General features: G+C 33.9%; 3 protein-coding genes, 1 long non-coding RNA gene and 2 pseudogenes across 4 annotated transcripts in view; 4 read left to right on the forward strand and 2 right to left on the reverse strand.

The window, feature by feature from the left end:
- The window catches only part of LOC104701597, a 4,092-nt gene extending 3,778 nt beyond the window's left edge, over positions 1-314 (reverse strand). The window contains exon 1 of the long non-coding RNA XR_753844.2: positions 163-314. This is a non-coding gene — a long non-coding RNA (uncharacterized LOC104701597). The remainder of the gene's footprint in view (positions 1-162) is intronic.
- On the forward strand, positions 2,931-4,359 carry LOC104701598 (zinc-finger homeodomain protein 11-like). Its single transcript, XM_019227724.1, has one exon. The coding sequence runs from the start codon at positions 3,022-3,024 to the stop codon at positions 3,742-3,744; it is 723 nt and encodes a 240-aa protein (XP_019083269.1). The 5' UTR covers positions 2,931-3,021; the 3' UTR covers positions 3,745-4,359.
- LOC104704770 lies at positions 6,280-7,194 on the forward strand. Its single transcript, XM_010420802.1, has one exon. It carries the CDS (start codon positions 6,280-6,282, stop codon positions 7,192-7,194), a length of 915 nt encoding a protein of 304 aa, XP_010419104.1.
- Positions 10,440-13,298, forward strand: LOC104701599 (annotated as a pseudogene).
- LOC104701600 (60S ribosomal protein L34-2) lies at positions 13,750-15,326 on the forward strand. The gene is made up of 4 exons (XM_010417316.2): positions 13,750-13,920; positions 14,036-14,115; positions 14,786-14,895; positions 14,974-15,326. Exons 1-4 carry the CDS (start codon positions 13,842-13,844, stop codon positions 15,065-15,067), a joined length of 363 nt encoding a protein of 120 aa, XP_010415618.1. The 5' UTR covers positions 13,750-13,841; the 3' UTR covers positions 15,068-15,326.
- Positions 15,775-17,597, reverse strand: LOC109125472 (annotated as a pseudogene).

Raw genomic sequence — 26,358 nt, forward strand, 5'->3', positions numbered from 1 at the left:
CAAAATCCTCCGTTGTTCTGAATGTTCACCACTACTCATGGATAAAACTCGGATCATTCATGACATAAAGCCGTAAGATCAACCTTCAAGCAATTGCAATAACACAATGATTTTACTGGAACTAAAGCTCAAAACGTATGCGCCATGAAAACGAAGACTTACAGTTCTACTACGAATACATCTTCCGGCAAGTTAAAACTCCGCCGTCGCCATCAGCAGTAACCTCATACGGCGAGGAGGAGATTGATATGCCACGCCACGCCACCGCGAGGAACGGTCAGCCACGACGGTTCAGTCGCCGAGATTCGTTTACCATTATTATTTGCTTGTTTTATTTGTAAGGCCCAGTCCATCAAAACATCATATTTGGGCCTAGCCCTTTAGATGTTTTTTACCCCGACCTTAAGCAAGCCTCAATGATTAAAGTTAAAAACACATGGTGATCAAGACATGAGTACAATACTAGTTCGAGTAGCTTAACTCTTCTTTAGTTACTAGTTAGTACTTTACTAGATCATATGTCTAAATTATTATTTTAACCTTTCAATATACTGTATAGTTGAGATCTTGAAAGTTATATGTCGTATAGTAAACGAATAAACGATATAGGATTCACAATATATGTAATTGTAGATTTTATTTTGTAGTATCAATTACCAAATTCATTTATCAAAAAAAATACGTGAAGAGAAAATGACCCGATATGATAATTTCGGCTACAATTTACTTCTTTTTTTTTCCTTCTCAAACCTCATCCTAGTGGCCGGGTTTGCGTGATGCGCGTGCTATTTTGGTCATTGACAAGATGCGATCGTGTTAGGACATTGTTCTAATCCGTCTTTATGATTCCAAATTATGTAATAGGCTTGAGTAAAGCAACTGTTAAATCAATGTCCCTGTCAACGAAATTATTAGCAAAACCATAAATACGATTGTTTTCTTTTATATTCTATGGTCAAAAGAACGCCGATTAATAGTTGCAATTAGGATTCTAATTACGCGTGATTGGTGACTAGGTTTCTCATAAACGACAAAACGTTACACCAACTTTACTATTTCATTGTTACTCCTCTCGCAAAGAATATTTTTATATCTCATTTTATCGATATGTATGAATAAATGGTGAATGCATCTTTTCCAGTGTAATATTCAGGGTGATCAGGCTCTTAATAATGATTTATAATCTATATCTCTTTCAATATACTTCTAAGTTAATTTCACGAAGAGTATCCAAATTCCAAAGCAAAACAATATCATTGTATGTTTCTTTTTGTTAATCTAATTAAATCTCTAGTTCGTAATAGAATAATTTCTACAGGTCGAATTTTACCATAACACTGTAAAACTGTAATTTGTAGTGAATGCATCATTTGTTTTTTTTTTTTCTCTAGGTGACTCATCATTAAAGTAACAATAGCTAGTCTCAATATTTTCGTTCAAATAATTATATTTTTATGCTGATAATAAAATGTATGAACGTTTTCTTCACATGTATATTAATGTTACATAAAAGTTACATCATTACACATTTGTAAAATAATGTAAACCACATGTAGTAAAACAAAATAATAACCATCAGTAAGCTAACAAAACATTACTTTATAGCGACATACACACTTTGTATAGTTTTGATTGAAATTATGTTCGTTGTAAAGATAAACCTTACATAACAGGAATTATCCAATATAATTGAAAACTGTGGGGTACTTAGAAGAGGAAGGCTTGAAGATAGACACACATAATTGTGACCCAAAGCTAATCAATAACGTAAACATGTTGCAAAGAAACACTAAATTGCGGCGCCACACTAATGACAAGAAGTGAGAATATATAAAAAGGTCGGTAAGAGATAAGAAGAGTCTCTCAAATGGTGGTTAAGGAATTTAGACATTTTATTTTCATGGTTAAATTACAAAATGAAGTTTGGCAATTGTCACAACAAAGGCAAAAGTCTCATTTGCTCCACTATTGGGGGCCGGGGTTAAGCATTCGTGCTAAACAAGTTTTTTTGAGGGGTGTTTTCAGTATATTAGCACAAGTCAAATATTTCACTAGAACACGTAATTACCTATATTAGAAATAAAAAGATTCAACTCTATTTTTTAGTTTAGACTATCATTATAGGAAATTTTACCACTTTTGACCTCTAGGCCGATAAGAAAATAGTCCCTAGACAGAATCAAACTAGAAGAAAGGTTAAAATGCAGTGAGGTGATACAATGAAATTTACAAAAAAGCATGGGGCAGTAACGTAAACTTTAGAAAATGAAAAAACTGTAAGATGTACAGTAGAATATGAAATTGCAGGGCAGCTGTAATTGTCCTTTAGTACGATGCATGTAATGGGCTTTTGCCACGTTTACACTTTGGACTCAATCCTTCAACTAATCCCATCCTCTCCTTGGAATATATTCTTTCTTAATTACTCTATTTGTTTCGTATATAATATAGTTCAATTTTTATTCTATATAATATGATATATGGTTCAGAAATTACCCATCTGTTCCTTTTTCTACCAACAAGTTACCCACTGGTGAAAGCTGAAAGACCCATATCTTACAAATGTCCCGTAAAATCATTGCGTTTTTTGATAAGACCTTAGATTCAGTATTTGTATACGTTATTCAAAGTGTATAGTCTATATAAACGTATGAATAGATATCAAAACTAGTGACTACAATATTCAAAAATATATATGTTTCACCAAAACAAGAAAAAGTAAAAAGAGAAAAATGAGTTGTAAATTTCTTTTCATTTTGATACAGTAAGTGTGTTCTTTCTTTTGCTGTATGTTTTGGACGTTTGTGAGTAAGTACTTATTATTTTCTCAAATCCTAACTATATTTCATCACTCTGCCATGTTCTTTACCGATATAATTACATCATCGTCACATGCACTTACTTGAATTATCTTTTTTTTTTAAAAATAAAATAAAAGAAGCCAAAACCTAATCTTCTTATTAATCACAAAGCAAAAGAGTTTAAGTAAACACACTATAAAGACAGAACTAAAGTAAAGCTATGGATTTGTCTTCCAAAACAAAACAACAACTTAAAACCTCTCTTCCCATCGTCGCCGGAGAAATGGGTGTTTGTTACAAAGAGTGTTTGAAAAACCACGCGGCTAACCTCGGCGGCCATGCTCTCGACGGTTGCGGCGAGTTTATGCCGAGTCCCACCGCTACTTCCACCGATCCTTCTTCTTTCCGTTGCGCCGCTTGTGGCTGCCACCGTAACTTCCACCGCCGTGACCCTTCCGAGAATCTCAACTTCCTCATCGCGCCGCCGATTTCCTCTCCCTCCGGCACTGAATCGCCGCCGTCTCATCACATCTCGTCACCCGTTCCTTGCTCTTACTACACCTCAGCGCCTCCTCACCACGTGCTTCTCTCTCTCAGCTCCGGCTTCCCTGGACCGTCAGATCAAGATCCAACGGTGGGTAGGTCAGAAAACAGCTCAAGAGGAGCAATGAGGAAACGGACGAGGACCAAGTTCACGCCGGAGCAAAAGATCAAGATGAGAGCGTTCGCTGAGAAAGCAGGTTGGAAGATCAACGGCTGCGATGAAAAGTCGGTGAGAGAGTTCTGTAACGAGGTTGGGATCGAGAGAGGAGTTCTTAAAGTGTGGATGCATAACAACAAGTACTCACTTCTCAACGGCAAGAACAGAGAGATCGAACATGGTCTGTGTCTGAACACAACTCACAGCTGTAACAATGATGGTGATGGGTCTTCGTCTTCTTGAAAGAAAGATTCAAGATTTGGGTAAAACCCGTATTAGGATACTTTAATTTGGGAAAATATGAGCATTAACCGGTTTAAAATCTTATGATAAAGTTTTTTTCTCTAACATGTTAATCGATCTTGATATATATATATATATATTTATGAAGTTTGATCTTTTCTGTTTTCACTTTGACAGAGATGTGTTCAGAGATCATGATGGTTATGATAATAAATGAATTTTTATTCGGAGGGTAACTTAAAAAATCCAATTCGATCGATAGACCATTTCTAATTATAGTAAGTGCATAATCCCTAATTGTGATTACAGAAATCAAAAGATTCGTTTGTTTGTTTACATTGCTTTATTATTCAATGTTATCTTCTGTATTATTGGAAATATAATCACCTGAACTATAGAGAAAGAGTAAGTAAAGTTTGCTTAATGAAGATACGACGACGTGGTTTAATCAAGATTTGCAACAAACTATGGCGTGGCAGAATATAATTAGGTCATCTGGGCGGCATATTGTTGTTGTTAATTCATTAGTATATTATATACTATATGATATGTATGATTTAAAGTTATTAAAATGCGGGCTTATCTCTTTCCATTTAGGGATAAGCTTTGGCAATAGCAACCTTGCTTATTTATCCAAATTAAGAATAATACAGACGTTACGATTATAAAAAATATCTACTCTGGTTTTGGGTTGGCTCTTCCCACACCACTAATATCTATGATTCTTCATTTTATTTTCCTACAAAAAAGATCATCCTCATGTATTAACGAATCACAGCGAAATGCTTTATCTCGTATAAAGCTCAATGCTGGAGACAAAAATATTTCACCATGTAAGGTACGAAGTAATGAAGACCAGACCTGAACAAAAGACAAGCCGGTACGTTCCGTGCCAGAAAGACCAATGTGTATATGGCAAAAGCTTTGTAGATGACTAACAAACATGTTATTCATGATAATTTTATGGTACCTACAATATATTTGTTTGATACAACAAACGTATTTTGTGGATGCGCATAATTTTCATAAATTATCAGTAAGTGCATATGGAAGGATGTTTGAAATTTTTGTGTGTTACTAAATTACAAATTAAGATTCCTTTAGATGTTTATTGGTACGATGAATGAATGTAGAGGGACAGTCGATATCATTAAGGAAGGTTCACACATTTTATATGCTTCTATGGAGCAGTGGAGGGTAAGTCGATATCAATCAAGAGATAGTTTCAAACCTTATTTAGAATGATACTAAATTGGATCTCCGACAAAACATTAATATGCTTCAAAGTCCAAACTGTATAGATTAGCTCAAAGTTAAATTCAAATATCACAGTGATGGTTACATATATATTAGCTGTGAAATTGTTGGGTGAATTTTTTTCCGTTTATGCATCGTGAAAGAAAAATAAATTGTATAAATTCATCGTTCTATCAATTTTTAAAGGCCAAAAGTTCATAACTTCCTTGTCAACATTTTTTTGTTTTTTATTTTTATTTTTATAATAAGTTTTAAACTATTACGTATGGAGAGGAAAAAACTAAAGTTTAATTTCTGGTTTTTTTTCTCTACATTTTTTAATCGTTATTTCAATTTCGAAATTTGTTATATTAAAACATTTTTAGGTTATACCCAAGCTGTTAAGAACGGAATTTTAAAAACGTTTTAGAATTCTAAATAATCTAAACCCCTAAATTATTATTTTGAGATGATATTTTCAAATGATGTTTTTATCATAAGGTTTTTTCCGTTGGAATTACAAAGAGGAAATAATTATTTTTCAAAAGTCCATTATAGGCTTATAGCTAAGCCCGTTTGATATACTTTTGTTTTTCGAGACCTAGACCCAATAACACACTAAAGGACACGGTAATCTAACCAAGTATGAGGGATCCGATCTTTCACCACCCAAGTCTTGAAAACGTAAACCGTTTAGGCATACCAGGATCGAAATGAATAGATCAGAATCCGGTTCAGTGGGGATCTTGCATCCAGAATCGATATGCATAGAGTGACAGTGGGAAGGTTGAGCCGAGCCATAGTCAAGGCAGCTCAGGAAAACTCATCATGTTGTGAAAGGACACTGATAAGTTGACCACCATGTTGAACGAGTGACTCTACTCGACCGGGAAAAATAATTTAGGAAGGTAAAACAAAGGACTTTATTAAGATAGCCAAAGATCGGCAAGTTACAATGTATTCCGTTATAAACCGGTCGACTAATTACAGAATAATCTACTCCTGATATGACTATTAATATTTAGAACTATAATTGGATTGTCTCCAGACTCCTACTCCATGTTACTTGATGTCCTTCTGCGTGTCTCAGCTTCGGTATTTATAGTTGATAGAACGTTTCATCTTCATACCTCGGGATCGATGTGGCACCGCCTCAAAGCTTAGTCGGTGACTGTTTCTTCGTGGGTCGTCGCTTACTAGGCTGTCTGTCTTATTGGGCCTTCTAGAAACTCTGCTGGCCCGATAAGAGTTATCCAGCCAATCAATGCTTCCAAGGGCCATGTTGATGCCGGATCGATTATGCATTTTATGTGGCAAGTGTTGTCTGGGTGCATCTCGATCTCGGCAACCCTAAGACGTCGGGGTATTGCTTGTGACCCAGGTTGTGCAAGATGTGAGGCTGAAGAGGAAACAATAAATCATGCGATTTTTCGGTGTCCCCCAGCCCGCCAGGTTTGGGCTTTAGCTTATGTGCCAGTTGGACCAAATTCCTTTCCCACAGAGTCTCTATATGCCAATGTTGATCACTTCTTAGGTTCGTTAAATCCGGGTGCGCAGGTACAGGCTTTCCCATGGCTCATGTGGTATATTTGGAAAGCGAGAAATGCTTGCGTTTTTGAAAATTTAATGGAAAAACCAGAGGATGTAGTGAGGTTAGCGGTTGGAGAAGCGTTTTCCTGGTTACAGGCTCAGGTAAAGGAGGTGGAGGAGGATCCAATACCAGTTCCCAACCCTGCTTGTGCTCGGGGAGTGGGGCGATTAGGTCACCTCCCTACTAGTTACTCAGGTTATCGGTGTTTTGTAGATGGATCGTGGAAAGTAGGCGATGTTTTTGCGGATGCAGGATGGGTGTGTTCATCCTTTCAGGACGCTTTCACGACGAGGGGTGCTGCCAATTTCCGGCGTAGTCTTTCCCCATTGCATGCTGAAGTAGAAGCTTTTGTTTGGACCCTGCGGTGTATGATTGGACACGACTACCGAGAAGTGGCTTTTTCTACAGATTGCTCAGATTTGGTGAAGATGGTGTCTTCGCCTCAGGACTGGCCGGCTTTCAAGACCTACCTCGACGATATGAAGATGGACATGGAAGAGTTCTCCGTTTTCTCTTTGTCTCTAATTCCAAGAAGTGCAAATGTAATTGCGGATTCTTTGGCACGCCAAGCGCGTTCATCTTCGCAGCATGTGCTGTTTGTAAACGATTTTTCCGCCAATTGACTCATATGAGCTGATCTTTTTCGTTGTCAAAAAAAAAAAAAGGCCATGTTGACTGTTTCGTATATGGGCCAGGTGGAAGGCCTGTTAAGGCAGGGTGAAACCCATATCCAACACACCACATGGAAAATATTTTTCATCTATCTAGCTTTGTGTTTGTGTGAGAAATGATTGTGAAGACAAACCTTCCTTGGGTTTTGGAGATGTATAACGTTCATTGTCATATGTTTGAAAAGCTTTTAAGATATTTAAGACCATCTTTAGTAGAGAAACGGGTAAACGTTGCTAAGAGAACTAAAAAAAATATTTTTATTATACATATTCCTTTTTTATTTATTTATTAATATATATACTACTGAGTAAATGACACATGTTTTTTTACTCTGAGAAATGTTTCTCTTGGTTCTCCACCAAACAACGTTTCCTCCTGTTTTCTCTTCTCTCTCTTCGTTTTGTTATTTTTTTAATAAAATAAAAGCAATTGCATGAGCATTCTCCGATGGGGCTGCCCTAAGTAACCTAAACCCATCAATAGACCATAATTTAGTCTGAGTCTAATCTTAACACATAATTTTAGTAAAGATGATTCTCAAAAATAACATCAAAACTTTTTTTTTTCCAAATTTAGAACAATATTTCTAAAATTCTAAAAATAACGATATATTTCAAAATTAATACATAAATACATACAAAAGTCAAATGATTAAATTGATTTATAGAATAATGTTTAATAATTGTCTTCATCGATCGTCATCAACGTCATTGTCATTAAAAAGTAACGTTAAATAGTTTATGATTAAAATTTGTTTATGAATAAATCACATATCAAACAATTCTACATAATTTCATCCATTTTATATAATTTAATGAAACATAGAGCAAAACTTTACCTTCCACGAATGTTTTTAAAACTAGATCAGAAGGTGAACCGAAAGTCTTTTAGATCACTGAATTAATTAGTTGGACCGGTTGAACCACATGTCAATTAGTTTATTAGTTTGTTTACATTTTATGAATATAACATCCGTTTTTCTTTAAATAGATGAACAAATATACATAATTAAGTAATAAACAGCTAAAATTAAACTTTAAATGATTAAATAAAATAACTAAGTGATTTTTTTTTATAAATAATAACATTTATTTTTAATTTGGTTTGAGTTTGAAATGTGATAAAAATAAAATATTTTAAATTGATACTGACTCGTCGGTCCGACCCGTTGGTTCAACCACCGGTTCATGGGTTTTTAGCGAGTTTTCCGGTTTTTAGCGAGTTTTTCCGGTTTTTACGAGTTTTTATTTATCCGGTTTTTAGTTGCAATCCAAATCAAAATGTCTACCAGGTCACGGTTAAACCGGTCCGACCGACCGGTCTGGTCCGAGTTTAAAAACATCGCCTTCTTGACAATTTATGATATCAAACATCCACATTTGCTTGTTTTTGTCCATTCTGTTTTTAATTTTTAATTAACAAAATCTCTACCACCATACATTAAAAGAGGATGGATACGTCAGCATCTAGTGAAACACGTGTAGCCTTGCATCGCTATTGCACGTTGAAAATGAAACCAAAATGGTGATCAATTTGCTTAACACCTACGAGAAAAGGACTAACAAACGATGCGAGTCGCATCGAAATTAAAATTGGAGTTTTGAATTTCAGCAAAAAATGAGCATCCGCCAAATATACTGCATTGTCAATCAACTTTTAGACCGTGACTTGTGTTTGGACGGTTGAAGGTCAAACTTCCACGAAATTATCTTACACTTACACATACCCGAACCCATCAGTACACCTACAAGTGTCCACCATAATCTATACACAATATAAAATTGCTGATATTTTTCGTTGGTCGCATATAGGCATGTATATTCCGGGCTAGGTCGTGATCCCATCTTACCTTCAGCGATCAAAATGTCTAAATTTTCTAAACAAAGAAATTTATTAATCAATAGCTTATATAACAAAAAAAACGACTTAGAAATCCAAACAAAAAAATACATAGTTTACATACAATGTTTTTCTTTATTATGTGGTAGGATTAAAATAATTTATTATATGTCTTAATAAGTATGATTGTATGTTAATTTATCCATAGTATTCGAATTATCCATTTTTCTTAACATTAAACCCAAAAAAAAAAAAACTATCCATTTGAGTACTATTTTTTTGTTCTAAATTACTCAACACCGAATCATAACTTTTTTAAGTCATAAGTTTTAGGTATTCGAAATACTAATATCTTACTCCCTCTATATCATAAAAAATGATTTTCTATGATTTTTTCTTGTATTACAAAGATTGATTTTCTATATAATTTAATCAATAAATGCTAAGAAATTGTGAAATTCAAAAATCAATAAATGAGAATTTAAAAGTTTAATGGATTACTATTGGTTAATAATTATAAAAATATGTTATTATAAATTAAAAATACATTTATAGCTAAACATTAAAAAAATTTCTTAATTTACATAAAAAATCCTAAAACATCATCTATTCTGATACAAAAGGAGTATCTTTTATATGTAGTAGCCCATCATATTCATGGATATATTGTAATTATATTAATATTTATCCGATATCTATAAGTCATTACATGATCTTTGACTTATTCACGCAAAACTTACAATACAATTTTAGTAAATAAAATTGGGTAAAAAATTGTTTTAATTTAAAAAATTAGGCTGAAAGATGGGTTTAATTAAAGAAAAACTACAATTGTATAAAAGGAGTTGGATTAAAAGATGATTTTAATTAAAGTAAACCTCACATTATGACTCTTTAAAAGATGATATTTTCTTTTCTGACAAAAAAACAAAATAGATGATTTTTTTTTACCTTTAATTAAATGAAACAGTTGAAACTCCAAGAGACAAAGGGCAAGTGAACCAATGAATGTTTGAAGCAAAGTGAGAAATGGACAAAGAACCCGAGAAGCAATGTAATAAGTTTGACTCTTTGAGTTCTCCCACGTTGAACATAGTCCGTTCTCCGAGACAAAGTGAACAAAAATTTGAGAAAAGAATACTATTATTCGAATAATTTTAATTCAAATCCTAATGTATTGGTATATCGTAATATATAGAGTATGTTACCAAAACAAAAAACTTTATTCTCTGTTCTCCGGTTCTCCCTTTCGGACATCTTAAGCACAATACAAATTCTCATTTGAAAACCCAAAAAAGAAAAACAAAAGACAAACATTTATATCAAAAATTTCAAAATTTAATGAGAAAGCAAAACATTACCATAGGGTGAGAGATATTATTATTACATAAAAGAAGAGTTGTGTAAGAGGGAGATATTTTCCCATCCACCAATCTCGCACCTGATTCCATAAAATTGATCTTCTTCTTCAACGCACACCTCTCTAGTGTCTCCACCAATTTCTATGTCCGTATACGTCGTCTTGACGAAAATTTTGGAATTTTATTGGGAGAAAATAGTCATTAAAACACTAATCATGTGTAACCCTTGAAGACGTTTTTGCGTTTACTTTAAACCACACAAACGCGTTGAAATTAGCGATAAATGGGTATTGTTACGACGAAGACTTATACTACTTCTACTAACTTCGTTTTTGGTGTTGGTTTGAAACAGTTTGTGTACGGAAACACTTTCGTAGTTCTCGATGCTTTCTGGGGTTCGCTCTCTAATCTCTTCAGGTAAGGTAACGTTAAACTTCTTCTTCTTCTCTGTTCTCTCTTTTTTGTTTTGTTTTGAGTTCTTCTTTATTGGTTAATGGGTTTGTTTTATCTAGTGATAATTCAGACAAAGAGACAAGCTTGGTCGTGTTCAAGAAACAGAACACAAGCGATTCCTCTGTTTACGGAGATCATCAAGATCAAAACCAAATTGGTGGAACACAACAAGACGATGATGAGATGGAAACCTCTCTGGTTTCGATTAGCAAGAGATGCGAGTTTTATTCCGACAAGAAAAGCATCGTTGGTTTTGTAGAAGAGCCTAAAGCGTTTAGCTTTAAGTTTCGTGATTACCCTGCTACTGTTCATGAGGAGGAGGAGAAGAAGAAGAAGAAGATGGTGAGATTCTCAGATATTGAGGAACCGGACACGAGGTCCATGGTTTTGGAGAAATCAGAATCAGAAGGTTTTGTGAAGGAACACGTGAAAGAAGAGATGTTGGTTTATGAGTTCATGAGTTGTGGTGTCTTAAAAGAACTTTTAGATCACGAAGAACACTTGTTCGATGATGATGATGATGATGATGTTGATGGGTTTATAGAACTCAACCCAAGTTCACAGATTTCTAACTTTGCTTATGGAGAAGGAGAAGAAGAAGAGTTGGATATGGGTTTTGATGAACAAGAAGAGGTATATGATGAGTTTGATGATGGTTCAGATTCAGATGATGATGATGATGAGTTTGAGCATAGTGATGTGATTGAGAAATTGAAAACAGAGATAAGGACTGCAAGAACAGGAGGATTGTGCACCATTCTTGAGGAATCAGAGACTCCATTAGAAGAGCTGAAACCACTCAAGATTGAACCAAAACAAGATCAGCACAAAGACAGAATCTCTGAAATTCACAAGGTTTACAAGAGCTATGCGGTAAAATGCGAAAACTCGATGTCATCGATTCTCAAACAATGCATTCCATCAGTAAGTTCATCAATCCATTTTTTTAATCAATGTTTAACGTTTTTTGAGATATTAGCAATGACACGTCTTTAGACTTAAGAGTCTTTAATTTTTGTCTGATTCTAGCTCCTGCTTTGATTGTGAGGACATGATTGTTAAAGAATGTCTCTTTCCTTCTTAAATGTTGTCCCAACTACTCATGAGCAAAATATTTGTTGGTAGGGTCTATAGAACTACTATAATAGTAGTAACATATTGGATTTTGATTTATAGGTTTGCTAAAGCTAAAAGATTCATCTAAACCTAGCAGAAACAATGTTAAAGCGGCTAAATCGCCTCTGCATCAGAATCTATGGCCATTCAAGAAACATAAGCTTGAATGTGATCCGACTGAGAGACTTGTAAAAGAAGCGAGCAGAGACTTTGAGACTGTCTATGTAGGCCAAGTTTGTCTCTCGTGGGAGATGCTTCAATGGCAATACGCTAAAGTCTTGGAGTTTGATTCTCATGTTCCTCCTTATCAATACAATTTAGTAGCTGGAGAGTTTCAACTATTCCAAGTTCTGCTTCAACGGTTTGTGGAGAATGAACCATTTCAAAACTCTTCTAGAGTTGAGAGTTACTTAAAGAACCGTCGCCATTTCCATAATTTCCTTCAGATTCCACTTGTTGGAGGTAAACAAAACATGTTTTCACTACTCTTCAGTTCATACTGAACCTTTCCTTTTGTGGTGCTAATACCAAAATCTGCAATGTTTACAGATGACCGTTCCTCGAAGAGTAATAAGAAATGTAGATATGAAGGAGAATTCGCGGTAAAAATTGAAATGTTGAGAGAGATTATCCGAGAGTCGATGTGTATTTTCTTGGAGTTTCTATGTGCAGACAAAGACGAGTTTACTTCAATGGTGAAAGTTTCTCACCAAACTCAAGTCTCTCCACAAGATCCTCTTGACCTTGAGCTCTTGACAGATATCAGAACTCATCTCCAAAAGGTATTTAACTTCTTCAATATCTCAGTCTCCTATTGTCAGATTACAACAATGTTTTTATATTCACACTCAAGAACCTGTTATTGGCCTAATGTAGAAGGAGAAGAAGCTAAAGGAAATACTAAGAAGCCAAAGCTGTATAATAGTGAAAAAGTTAAAGAAGAACGAGTCAAAGAGTAGTGTTGGACTCAAAGATGACTTACTGATAGCTCAAATAGAACTGAGACTTGTTTCAAGAGTGATGAACATGTCGAAACTTACCACCGAGAAGTTAGTTTGGTGCAAGGAGAAACTTGACAGGATTAGCTTCAACGGTCGAAAGATTCACATGGAGCCATCTTTCTCTTTATTACCTTTTTGATCCTTCTCTGCATATAAGATTAGATCATAGATGTTGGAAACATTATGGCTTTATCAGATCCAGGAAGATGTCTATTTTGTTGTTGTTGTTCCTGAGAACAAATGTATATCATAATCATATGATATATATGGTAGCTTAGTTCTGTATTTTTTCTCCTTCTATTACAATTTACTAGTTGATTAATCGAAGATCAGTTGAACAAAAGCATAAAAGAAAAGAAAGATAAATTTGTAATGAAGACTGATCCAAATTCATATACAAAGGAAGTAAGTTTCTTAATTCTTCAAACTCCTAAGTGTTAATCATATATACCAATCCAAACCAAAGATTGCGGAAGTGGCTATAAAGAATGGTTCAGCTGTATACAGTTCTTGGTTACACTGAAGCAGCAATGTTCTCTGAGTCAACAAAGTTCAAATCAAACCTTGAGCTAGTGAATTGATTAAATTAACGACATCCGAAAGATGGGCCTTGGGCCGGTTTATGTAAGTCTAAGGAGCCCATATAATCTCGTCCGTTAATAATAATCGAAGATGTGATCTGATCCGTCCGATCTAGGGCAAAAGGATGTGCCCTTATATAAGATAATGTTAGCTTATAAAGTCACTTCTCTGCTCCGTCAAGCTGAGGAGGATAAAACCCTAGCAGACACGAGAGAGGGTCTGAGAGATTGAGAGAGAGGAGCGAAAATGGTGCAGCGTCTTGTTTACCGATCGAGGCACAGTTACGCCACCAAATCAAACCAGCACCGGATCGTCAAAACCCCAGGTATGGTTCTGTTTCTTCTTCATCTACTTACTAATCTTTCAGCTGTAATCTCAATCTGAATTCACCGATCTATCAGATGTGTAATGTATTTTGTGTATCTTCTTTCATTTTGCAGGAGGTAAATTGACTTACCAGACCACCAAGAAGCGTGCCAGTGGTCCTAAATGCCCCGTTACCGGAAAGCGTATTCAGGGTGTAAGTAGTCTTTTTGATTCATTTCTCTCAGATTTGATTTATGGTACTAAAGTTGTGTCCTTTGATTGATTTTGGATTGACCCTGAAAATGAATAATCAATGATTGTGTCTTTGAGATGATTGTGTTGAGGTTAATGTATTGATTGATGCAAATGTAGTTAGTTTAGTGTTGTTGATTTGATTTCGTGCTTATTGACGGTCTTGTGCTGGTTAAGATGAATCCACATCAGTAGATAACTTTATCATAAGCTAAATTTAGTGCCGCCTTGTTTTATTTTAGTGTTCTCCATTTATATGTAAGGAGTCTTCTTTAATCTTGGCGGCAGAAAGTTTTTTAACTTTTGTGTATTTATATTTGTTTTGTATTCTTTGTGGCAGCAAATGCATTAGTTTGGATTCTATGCAAGTGATTCCTTCTTGTGCTTATTGACGGTCTTGTGCTGGTTAAGATTAATCCACATCAGTACATAACTTTATCATAAGCTAAATTTAGTGCCGCTTTGGTCTTTTCAAGTTTTCTCGTTTTGTATGTAAGAGTAACCTTTTTACCTTGGCGGCAGAAATCTTACAATGGTTCATTGTTTGCACTAATCATAAGTGAAAGTAGTGTTTGTTAGTTGTGTCTGTCATTTCCCGTCAGCATCTAATTTATCTCTGTTTGATTCTTTAGATCCCTCACTTGAGGCCTGCTGAGTACAAGAGGTCTCGATTATCCAGAAACAGGAGGACCGTGAACCGTGCTTATGGTGGTGTTTTGTCCGGTTCTGCTGTTAGGGAAAGGTTAGTTCTTGAGCTCATTCTTTGTATCAGTTGTCTTTATAAACAAGGGACTAATTCAATTGTTTCTTGTGATTACAGAATCATCCGTGCTTTCCTTGTGGAGGAGCAAAAGATTGTGAAGAAGGTTTTGAAGCTTCAAAAGGCAAAGGAAAAGGTTGCTCCCAAGAGCTAGACCCTATTAGTTTTTATGTTTTATGGCTCTGTTCTAGCGATAGTACTGGTTGCAGAGAAAACATTGTGTACTCATCCAAATTTTTAAGTTTTTTGTATTGGTTTTGGATCTTTGCCTCTGTCGACAATTCGCTTCGGTTTTGTTTTCTCGTTCCTTTGAGTTCTCATTTTCCTTTTCTATTCTCTTATCCCCGAAGCTTCAGTGTCACCTCTAGACTGGTTAATATGTTGTTCGAATCACATGATTAATACTCGTTGAATCGGTTGAGTCTAAAACTACAATTACTGCATAATTGGTTACATGTTGCAGTGGGATACTTATTGTAGGAAATGTTCATTGTACGCACATTGCTACATTCACTGTTCTGTTTACTATGGTCTATGATTTTGGCCGCTCGTGCAAGTCTCTGCTGTCCTTTTTATGTATCCCCCCCTTTCCTTCAGTTCCGTTCTTATCTTACAAACAATGTCTTAGTCTCGAAGGAGTAAATTCTTAATTGATCCATAAGTATTGTGTGTTTCTTCTACTAACTCAGCACTCAATACCACTACAAGTTAATAGAAATAAAAGTTCATAATAACCATGTACGCAACAGTTCAGTACCATTTACAAACCAAGAGAAAGCAGAGAGTTAATGTAACTAAGTACTCCGACTCAGAGACAACCTTGTACGTTTATTGGTGATGATTATGAGGATCATCAGAGATTCAGAGAACCAAAATTTGGTATGATGTAGAGAGTATTGGAATGGTAAGTAGTTCTCTTACGATGACAGATTCGTCATTCTTTATGGACTCATCCAAGCATAGGATCAATTTCTTTAGGACTTTTGAATTCTCAAGTAAGTAACTCACTAGTTCCATCTTCATTGCCTCTCCTTTCAATTGCCTTTCTATCTTAACATACTCGAGAGATGATAGGAAACGCCGAGGTCCAGATAAAACAACAATTCCTTGCCTCTCTTGATGATGTTCATTAGATTTCTGCACGTACCAAGTCGAAGAAACACAAGTTGAGTTTATGATATAATTTCACCATCCTACATCTTTGGCTCAATAGACAATTCATCACCACGACAAGAAACTTTAGATTCGGGCATTTTTAGTCGTTTCCGACAATAGACAATTGTCTATGATCGCCATCGATATTTCTTTGTTTTCAGAAAATAACCGTGCAAAACATAGTGATATTTTGGTTGACATTTATGATTTGGTAATGAGCAATAGTTCTCAACTAACAATATATCTTGGTAATCTCACAAGACACCCCATACTACGTTGACTACTCCGACTTAGAGAAGCACGGAAACAATATTCTTTTGGCATTTGCTGAAGTCACATCAGGATTGTCTAGTCGTGTGCCTAGTGGTGTTCCAAGTTTTGTTTGGGTCTGGTCTAGCCTATCAAATGGAGGGAGTCCTTTCAACAACCACCTCCCAGAAGTTGGAACATTACTATGTGGTGCCTGTAAGAAGAAGATGCAGCGGAAGAAGAAAGCTCTTCACAAAAACCGTGAAAAAAAAAACAAAAGGATTGAAGAAGAGAGCAACTACTCAATCACAAACCTCTTCAACAAAACGTCGAAAGGTCCTAGGGGAAAGCAACGACTAAATTCTCAACACCAGATCAGATGTTGGAAACGATGTGTAATTTTCTTATGTTTCACGTCAAACCCTCTGCATGTGCAAAAAAAGCTATTCTCATATATCTCCTCCTTATTGGTGAGAGACCTTAACAAAATTCATTATTTACTGATCCAACCACAACCGATCCGAGTTGTCTAGTCAACCCAACTAGGATCTGGTTCATCCAACCTTTTGTAACAGGATAAACCGGTTAGACTCTTGGTTAAGTCCTCTTATTTCGGGTTTAGTTGTCTGGTTTAAGTTAATTAGGACTTCTGGTTTAGTTATTTCATCTTTGTTAGCCACTCTCTGCAAAACTTAAATCAATCGAAACAAACAGCTTATAGAATTATAGAACAAAGTAACGCATTCAAATAGCGGATTCAAGTTAGATTACCTCAAAAGTACTTGAAGAAATGGTCATATCTTTGACAGTAGAGATCACAACGAGAAAATTACGAGTCATAGTTCAAAGATTCTAAACTCTCACATGTGTAAATGGTTGGAGGCAACTAAACATCCTAACTCCCGTATAACTTTACGCGTAACAACAGTGTTGATCCATCGTCCCATGAGAGGAATCTCAGATTCATAATCATACTTCAATGTAAATTGTTGTAAGCGTGAGTCACTGTTGAAATCAAGAAAGCTATCAACAAAACTCAAGAAGGTGTTGTAATCTTGGAAATCAGCATTGTCTAGGTCTAATCCAGCCATCCAGGTACGTGTTTCCAGAGATCTCTCCATCTAGATTTAGTGGATAACACACTAGTCGTAACCGCATGCATCTTTAGTGGGAAGATTCAAGAGTACCTCACACAGCAAACAATCTGGTAATTTGCTTATCCAATCAACTCCATCAGATCCTTTGACAAGAACACCACGAATCTCTCCATCTTCATCCATGAAAGGAAATAAATATCGAAATGATAAAAAGAAATCCTCAAAAAACTTAGAATGATAGTTTCGATCAGACAGTTGTAATAAAAGTCGCGTTTACTCTACTTTTAATACGAGACCGTTTTTATGGATCATGTAGTTGTTGTGTTCCTTGTGGGACAAGCAAAAGGCTTCTCGGGAACTGTTGGTCTAGAGACTACAAACGAGTATATTCTATACTTGGGTGATTTAAGGAAAAAAAAAAAATCAAAACAAATACGATAATCCTTGCATCGGTAAATGATGACAATGTTTAAACGGTAGCAGCGAGAGCATGCACTAAAGTCTAAAACTATATGGCTTATTATTTTTTACAATTTCCAACCAAACTTTTGCAATTATCTTTTATTTTTGTTGATTAATAAATTTAACATTAAAGAAAAAAACTATATGGCTTATCGGTTTTAATTAAAGGCAACGTCTAAAATATTGTGACACCATGGAGTTGTACAACGTCAACAATATTGTGACACCATTAATGGACAGTACATTATTCTGCTCACTTAACCACTGTCATAGTCTTTATGTGTTTGTTGAACATGCTAGATTATACAAGTGACCTTCGCGGCACTGTTCAATTCGAGTGCAGTGATCCGAAATATCTTTGATCTGCTTCCATTAGGTTATACTTTGGTTAAGGTACAGATCTCTAATAGATAATAATGTAGTTAGCAACTAATTTGATAGTTGTGATATCCCGATATTATAGGTTTGAACTTTAGTTATAATTGATATGCTATTCTTTTTAAACTAATAAATCTATTTCTTTGTGTAGGTTTTGTGGGATCCGACAACATCACCTTTGTCACAACAGTTTAATATATTCCAGATAAGAGAGAATGTCGAGAAGGGTTTGAAAAACCTTTGGCTATCTATCTAGGTGTTGAAGGCAACATTATCGGATGTGTTGGGGATGACACTTTAACAAAAGCCGCTGTGAAAAATTTGAATAAGACGGCTATTGGAGTTGATATCACTGTTTTTCTTCCTCCTACGTTCACGAAGAGACCCAACTGATCTGTGAAAAGATGATACATTGGTTTGAGAATGCAAATAGAGTCACTTTGCTACTTATCCCTGATGACTGGCGGATCGCTTTGACGGTGAGGAGATTGATCACTGATGGGTACATAGTGATTCTGGCTCATGGCCCAAATGCTCCCGACGAACTTACCGAAGCTGTTTCGGTAAGCATCGAGTGGCAATACAAATAAAATGTTATTTTACATCATTTACTTTATATAATTGCATCAGATTTAAATGATGTGAAAATAATGTACATTATTTTAATAAATAATTTACATTTTGTTGATCCAAATAATTTGTATCGGTTAATGAAATATTTTTATCAGTTATTGTAATCGTTGTTGTTATGTATCAATTGCAAAAAATGATTTTGATTTTACATCAATTGATATAAGTGATGTTAAGTATTTATGTCAATTATAATTAACTGATATATGTTAAGGTTAATGTCACTTTTAATAAATGATTTAAATTATTGTATCATTTGTAGTAATAGATGCTAAATATTTTTTTATCAAATATGAACAATCGATTAAATTAGTGATAGTTTTTATAGATAGTTCTCAAAATAAGCTATTTTCAATTATCGTTAATTATAATATATATATATATATATATATAATCTTAAATTTTATAGATGAAAGCACGAATACATCAATCTCGACCATGCATCACTTTGAATCTCATGCTGAAAATTCTTTGGATGTTTTCCATCATTGGTTAATCACATGAAAAAAAAAAACTGTAGGAACCATCGTAACCTTAGCCTATTGTACGCCCTTAGCATCTGTTTTGCAAACTCTTCTCTAATCTTCTTACTTAGGGGTGAGATCGAAAACTGGTGACTCCAACTTAGTGTTGTTATATTGATAAAAAGAAAGAAGAAGATGAAAAAAGAAGAAGAAAGTTATATTTAAAGAAAAAACTAGGTTCGGACCCGCACGTACGTGCGGAGTTATTTTTGCATAATTTTTTAAAAGATATAATTGTTAAGCGATCAAACCCGTCTAATATGTCTGATTGCAACATTTAATTTTTTTTGACCTGAAAAAACTCAATTCCTCGTAATTCATATAAGTAAATAGTATGTCCGCATATGTTCTGCTTGAATTCTTGTTCCCAAAATTCTTATCCTGTATTTTGTCATACATGAATATACCAACACAAAATTCTCATAACCTGATTACTATGGAACTAATTTGAACGATTTCCTAAAATATAATAAATATGTTGTTTAATCTTGTTTTTTCTTCTTAATATGTAAATTGGGTCAGTTTGGCTACATGGATATTTGATATGATTTTTTTTTAATCTTTAAGTGTATTTTCCAATTAATAGTATAGATTTCTTTCAATTATTGAATAAAATATTCCTTAGTTATACTAATGACAATTTAATGTAAATAATATAGTAAGAGAAGGGCAAATAATAAAATAGGATATAAAGCGTGAGTATTTTATATAGGAGATACCAGAAGATATTTTATTAAGGAGAATTCTATTAATTTGGATATTATTAATTTTTTTAAGTAATATATGTGTCTGTAATTGTTGGAGAAAAAAAATTACAAAATTGTTTCGTGAGGGGAAGACTATAATTGGTCATTAGATCTCTTATATAATTGGTCTTAGTTATGGTATTATGTCACTGGATTTTATAAATTTTAATTGGTCATTAGATCCCTATATATCTCAGCTATTGGTATAATATTATTACTTGTTTTCATTTTTACTTGAGTGGGTTTTCTAAATTTTAAGATTTATGTAAAAACACTATAANCCCTATATATCTCAGCTATTGGTATAATATTATTACTTGTTTTCATTTTTACTTGAGTGGGTTTTCTAAATTTTAAGATTTCTGTAAAAACACTATAACTACATATTTATATATAATGTTTAACTACATAGTTATCCAAATTAAAGTATATATTCATGTCATTTTAATTGGTGATCATATGTTTTTTTGGGTAAATATAGTTATTATTTTTAGCAAAAGAATAAACATTGAGCCAGTTTCAAATAATCTTTGATTCTTTCACCATTAGAGTTTTATAAAATTATTAGAAAGATAATGTCCCCTATATAGTTATAGTGTTTCTGAAGATATAATTTTAAATATATATTTTTTACATCTCATAATATAGTTATATTATTATATTACAATACATAGTGAAATTAATTTAATTTTAAAAATATGTAGGAGATAATATTTATCAATTTTTGAATAATATTTACCAATTTTAAAATATATAGGAGCAACATATTGTGTATATAAATAACTGAATAGTAGTGGCAGTTGACAATATATATATATAACAGTGACAATTTCATGTAATTTTATAGAATACTAAGGGTGAACAATAAATTGGGTACAGAACTCTCTGGCGACGATACATCAGCTTTTTTTCTCTAGAATGTTTCTCTTGTAATATATAGGGGATATTGTTAGATAAGTTAGGATTTTAGAGAGATTCACGTAATCATGGGGAAACAATATATACTTTTATTATCATCATCACTTTTTATTAACGTAAATCGTAATATCATTTAGTTAAGTGATATTAATATAAATTAATAAATATATCGATTTTTTTCCATTTTTAGGGCTACATATGAATTATTTAAGTGATGCAAATTAATATATTTATATCGGTATTTACAAGTGATACAAATTAATTCAGATTTGCATCAGTTTTAATCAGTTGATACCACCCAAATTAATAACAACATCGATTACTGCAAATGATGTGTTATTTATTTTTATTTTTTTTTGTATCACCGTGTTGAAGGTAATTCATCAAATGAACTAATAATTTGGGACAAATAAGAATTAGTTTAGATGATTTTTGTTATCTAAAAAGTGGGGTTTAATTTTTTTTTCTTCATAATTTCAGGAAAACAAACCTAAGCGAAGGAAGAGAAAAGTAGAAGTAGAAGCTAATTAGATCCGCAAGTTTGCAGGAAGTCAATCATTCTTTGGTGATTGTGACAACAAGAAAGCTCTGTTTCTGTTTCGGTTATTGCAGTTTGACGACTTTTTAGGACAAAAAGAGTAATTTGGGCTGTGAAATATTCCTAGTTAATTTTCACTAAGATACCATGAATTAATGTGAGTCATGTGGATCATCGCAAGATTCTTGTGGTTTTTTTGAGTAGATAGAGACACTCTGTTTTCTTTTGTCCAAAAAAAATAGACACTGTGTTTTCCAACATGTCTCGAGTTAAAAATATATTAAGTAGAGACGTTATCATGTGTACATAAATTAAGGTTTTTTTTTATGCCCCATCTCTACCCAAATCAATCTTCTCTAATGGCTTATATCGGCTTATTTGAGTATTTCTTTTGCTTTATCATCGAGCCCTTTTCTCATCTTCTATTACTTCATCAACAAGAAGTCCTTTACATTACGTACATTGTAGAAATTAGAAGAAGCGTTTTTGGGAAAAAAATCTTTATTATTGTGTTGTTGTCTTGATCAATGATATAAGGGTTTATATAATACTAGGTCTTAGGGTTTACAACAATATTAGGGTTTATAATAACCGTCATAACAAAGCCCAGTCGGCCCATACACCAATACTCCCTCGCACGACAAACGTGGTACGCAAAACGCAAACTTTGCAATAGAAAAACGGAACACGTATGTCGTGGACACTTGTCAAGGACGGACAAATCATGTCAACAAACTCCTCCGGGCATAAACTTTAATCTTGAAAATAGGGATGGAACTTCAGCTCGTCTTCAGTCTTTGGTAAAAAGGAATAACAACATCCTATGGGTGCAAATTCTGCAATCTCCACAAATAATTGTCCTAATCTCGGACAGTCTACAAATCAGACACAAAAGAAATTGACCTAAAAACATGAGCGTTCCAAACAACTTCCTCATAATGGTAAAACTATTACCAAATAAAAACTCAGAAAAATTCATAACTCAAACCCATGAAACCATAACCCTATAACCTTTAAACCGTAACCCTGTAACCTTTATACCATAACCAATAGTTTAAATAAAAGAAAACCCCCATGAATTATTGCCCAAAAAAAAACAAATCAAATAATACCCAAGTAATTAAGAAAAAAAAACAAAATCACGTAATCTAAGTACGTGTACGTCTTTGTAATCGTCTGGTTCGTCTTCATCACCATCATCGTCTTCACATCCCATGATCGTTGGGATCACAAGAACACTAACGCGAAAGCTTTATTTTAGATCCACAAGAATCGCCTGCTCTGATACCATGTAGAAATTAGAAGAAGTGTTTTGGGAAAAAGTCTTTATTATTGTGTTGTTGTCTTAATCAATGATACAAGGGTTCATATAACACTAGATTTTAGGGTTTACAACAATATTAGGGTTTATAATAACCGTCATAACAAAGTCCAACATGGCCGTCGTCCCATACACCAATATACATATCAAGAAAACCCTTCAAAGTTACCCATTGAACTGGTCAGTTCTTGGTATGCTTCCAGGCTTGATTGCAAGGCTTCGCCAGCTCGATGGTCTCATACCAGTTATTGAGGAGTACGACTTGAGGAGATAAAATTGAGCCAAAACCTGGTCTTGTTTTGACATAATGACATGATATTATATGTTGACAGTTGAATCAAGTTTCTTTCTTTTTCTATAAAAGCGTTTAAGATAACTGAATTTTCTAATCTACTACCTCTCTATAGACAGACTGTTAGATATGAAGTCAAAACATTAAACTCTTTCTTTTGTGTAAAAAATAAAAATCTTACACACATTATATTAAACTAAATAATTGATCCTAATTTTAGAAAAAATATGGGACTCTCTAGACTCTTTGACTTTGAGGTTTCACGTTTTTTGTGTGGACTTTAGCAATTGCTTTTTTTTTTTTGCTAACACATGCAACATTGATCTCCCCAAAGGCTCCAAGTGAACTTGAGAAAGCAACATTCAACAGTTTTAGTAAAGAGGCCAACTTGCATCATACACATCATAATACTACAACGTAGTTGATAACTAATAACAGGCTTGGACTTTCGTCAAAAAAAAAAAAAAAAAAGCCTTGGACTATACGATACTTTATTATCTATACTATGCGTATAGGGTAATGATTGTTTCATTCGTTATGTGACATCTTAAATTCATGTATGCAAATAGGTTTAGTGCTCAACCATAACTTCTTGGGAACAAACACACACATACATTCTAATTTAAAGTTTTTACATAAAGAAAAATCCGTAAACGTTGTGGCGTACAGTTAATACGAGGTGTGTGGTGTTAACCAAACAAAAAGTTTAAAAACAAAAACAAAGGGTCACTAAACGGGTGAGATATTGGATTGGTGGGCTTTGTGTGCGGTTAGAGACGTAAGTTAGGGGATTTATTATAGTCATTTTACAAGTGTTCCCTTGATATCTTTTATTATATAAAGTACAAGTCACAATGACCAATCAAAATCTGACACATAGATTTTTATTTTAAAAATTAATTTAAAAAACCATATTAAACTAAATAAGAGATCGTGTAAAAAAAGTAGGAAAAAAAAACAAACAAAAAAATTATATCCTATTTTAACGGAGACCAAAAAAGATAGAAACGGCAAATGTAAACCATATTATCAAGCTCATCTTTTATTATATAAAACACAAGTCACTGCACTAATTAAAAATTAACATGTCAGCAACAATATATTAATTTATTTGAAAAAAAATCCAAAAAAGAAAAAAAAACAATTTTGGAGTTTCACAAAAGGATATATGATAGGCTTTCAATACTTCCATTTTGGATCCTATGGAAAATTTGGACAAGTCGCAACAAACTCACATTCTAGAAGATCAATCACAACTGACAAAGAGTACTAAAAGAAGCAAAACAAGAGACTGATGAATGGCTAGACATTCTTCCTCCAATTACATAGCACTATCGCCAGGACTCAAACAATACCTGTAATGGCAGAGGAGACAGAGCCAACTGGATTAAACCACTTCCTGGTTGGGTCAAATGTAACTACGATGGTAGCTTCAACAATGGCGACATACATCCTACTTCAGCATGGATAATACGCGATGAGCATGGTCAGTTTAAAGAAGCAGGTCAAGCTTCTGGTCCCTTAGCTACGTCTGCTATTGAAGCTGAATGTCAAAGTTTAGTTTACGCAATGCAACAAGCTTGGAGAAGTGGATACACAAGTATAATAGTTGAGGGTGATTGTCAATCGCTTATCAATGCAATCAACAAAAAATCTCTACGCTTTGATCTTTTCGACTGGCTACAAGAAATACAAGATTGGTCAATAAGATTTGCCAACATAATCTTCCGCTGGACGTCACGGTCTTCAAATAAATTAGCTGATAAATTAGCCAAAGACCAACGGAATAGAATTTCTAATTTCACTATCTATCACTCTGTTCCTTTATGTATCATGTATGATGTAAACTCTGGCTTGGTTACGTATTAATATAAATGTAGTCTAAGGGTTAAAAAAAAAAAAAAAAAAAAACACGTTCCTTAAATCTACGCTCATATAGTCACATACCACGATTTTCTCAACCTTCAAATCAATGTAACAATATGTAAAATAATATAAGTTTGTTTCTTTTTTTTGTCTGTAACTAAAAATAATATCCCACGATCTCAATTCTTTGTTTTCACGATCCTCAAAAGAACTTCCCAAACTCTTCATTAACTGACTTTCAGATCAATATAAATATCAAAATAAATGATCACTATCAACACCTTTGACAAAGGAAAACCGACCCCATCAAATCTGCAAAAAAAAAAAAAAATTGCAATTACAGTTACGAACCAAACAGTTTTTGATCAGATCTCCGAACCATTCTTCCTGCTACTCCGTCGAACCCGATTCGTCAACAATTCTCATTTCATCGTTTTTCAATCCATCTTCGACCACTTCCATTATCGTCTTTTGACACTCAGAAGGTGATTCATGTTTCACTCACCTTCTCTCAATCACCATAGATTCTACAATTTATTTTTTAATATTTAGCAGTTACTTTTAATATGTAATTTTGACTGCCGTTTTTTTATTACAGGTAGAATTGGGGTCGAAGGTTGATTTCAGGTTGTGCGCTTAGGCTAAAAACTTAGGCGTAATTGGTGAGATAAGGCCAATGAACGATGTAAAAGAACTCAACATTTCCAGACATCCATATTATCATATCTTGAAACTACAACTCATTACGTGATTTTAGGTAAGTTCCATCAAACGATAGTGATCAATTTAAATCATAATCAAAATTGCACTGGTTAAATATGCTTCTGCTTTTATGTATAATAATTAGGACTTGCGGTCGCTTTTTGTCCTCGAGTCAAAAGTTGCCTCCCGTCTTGGTTTTTATGTATATATATATGTTCACAAGTGACACAAGACGTATTAATTTCAAGGAGGATATTAGAACTTATATAACTCGATGTTTGCATTCAGTCCCATGGGAGGTAAGATTGATAAACCTTAAGGACGTTTGAAAGTCTTTTATCTTTTTTATACAATATACTTGAGCATATATATCATATATGTATGTACTAACTTCTTAAAAAGATGATAACCTTCTGGAATATCCAAAAACATGATACATACTTATATGTGAATATCAAGGTAACACATTTACACAATTTTTTTTATCGCCAACAATATATATCAAATATATATATATATATATATATCATTGTCAATCCAACTTAAAATCTATATTATTATTTATTT

This window comes from Camelina sativa, chromosome 7 (genome assembly GCF_000633955.1).
Source record: "Camelina sativa cultivar DH55 chromosome 7, Cs, whole genome shotgun sequence".
Taxonomy (NCBI): Eukaryota; Viridiplantae; Streptophyta; class Magnoliopsida; order Brassicales; family Brassicaceae; genus Camelina; species Camelina sativa.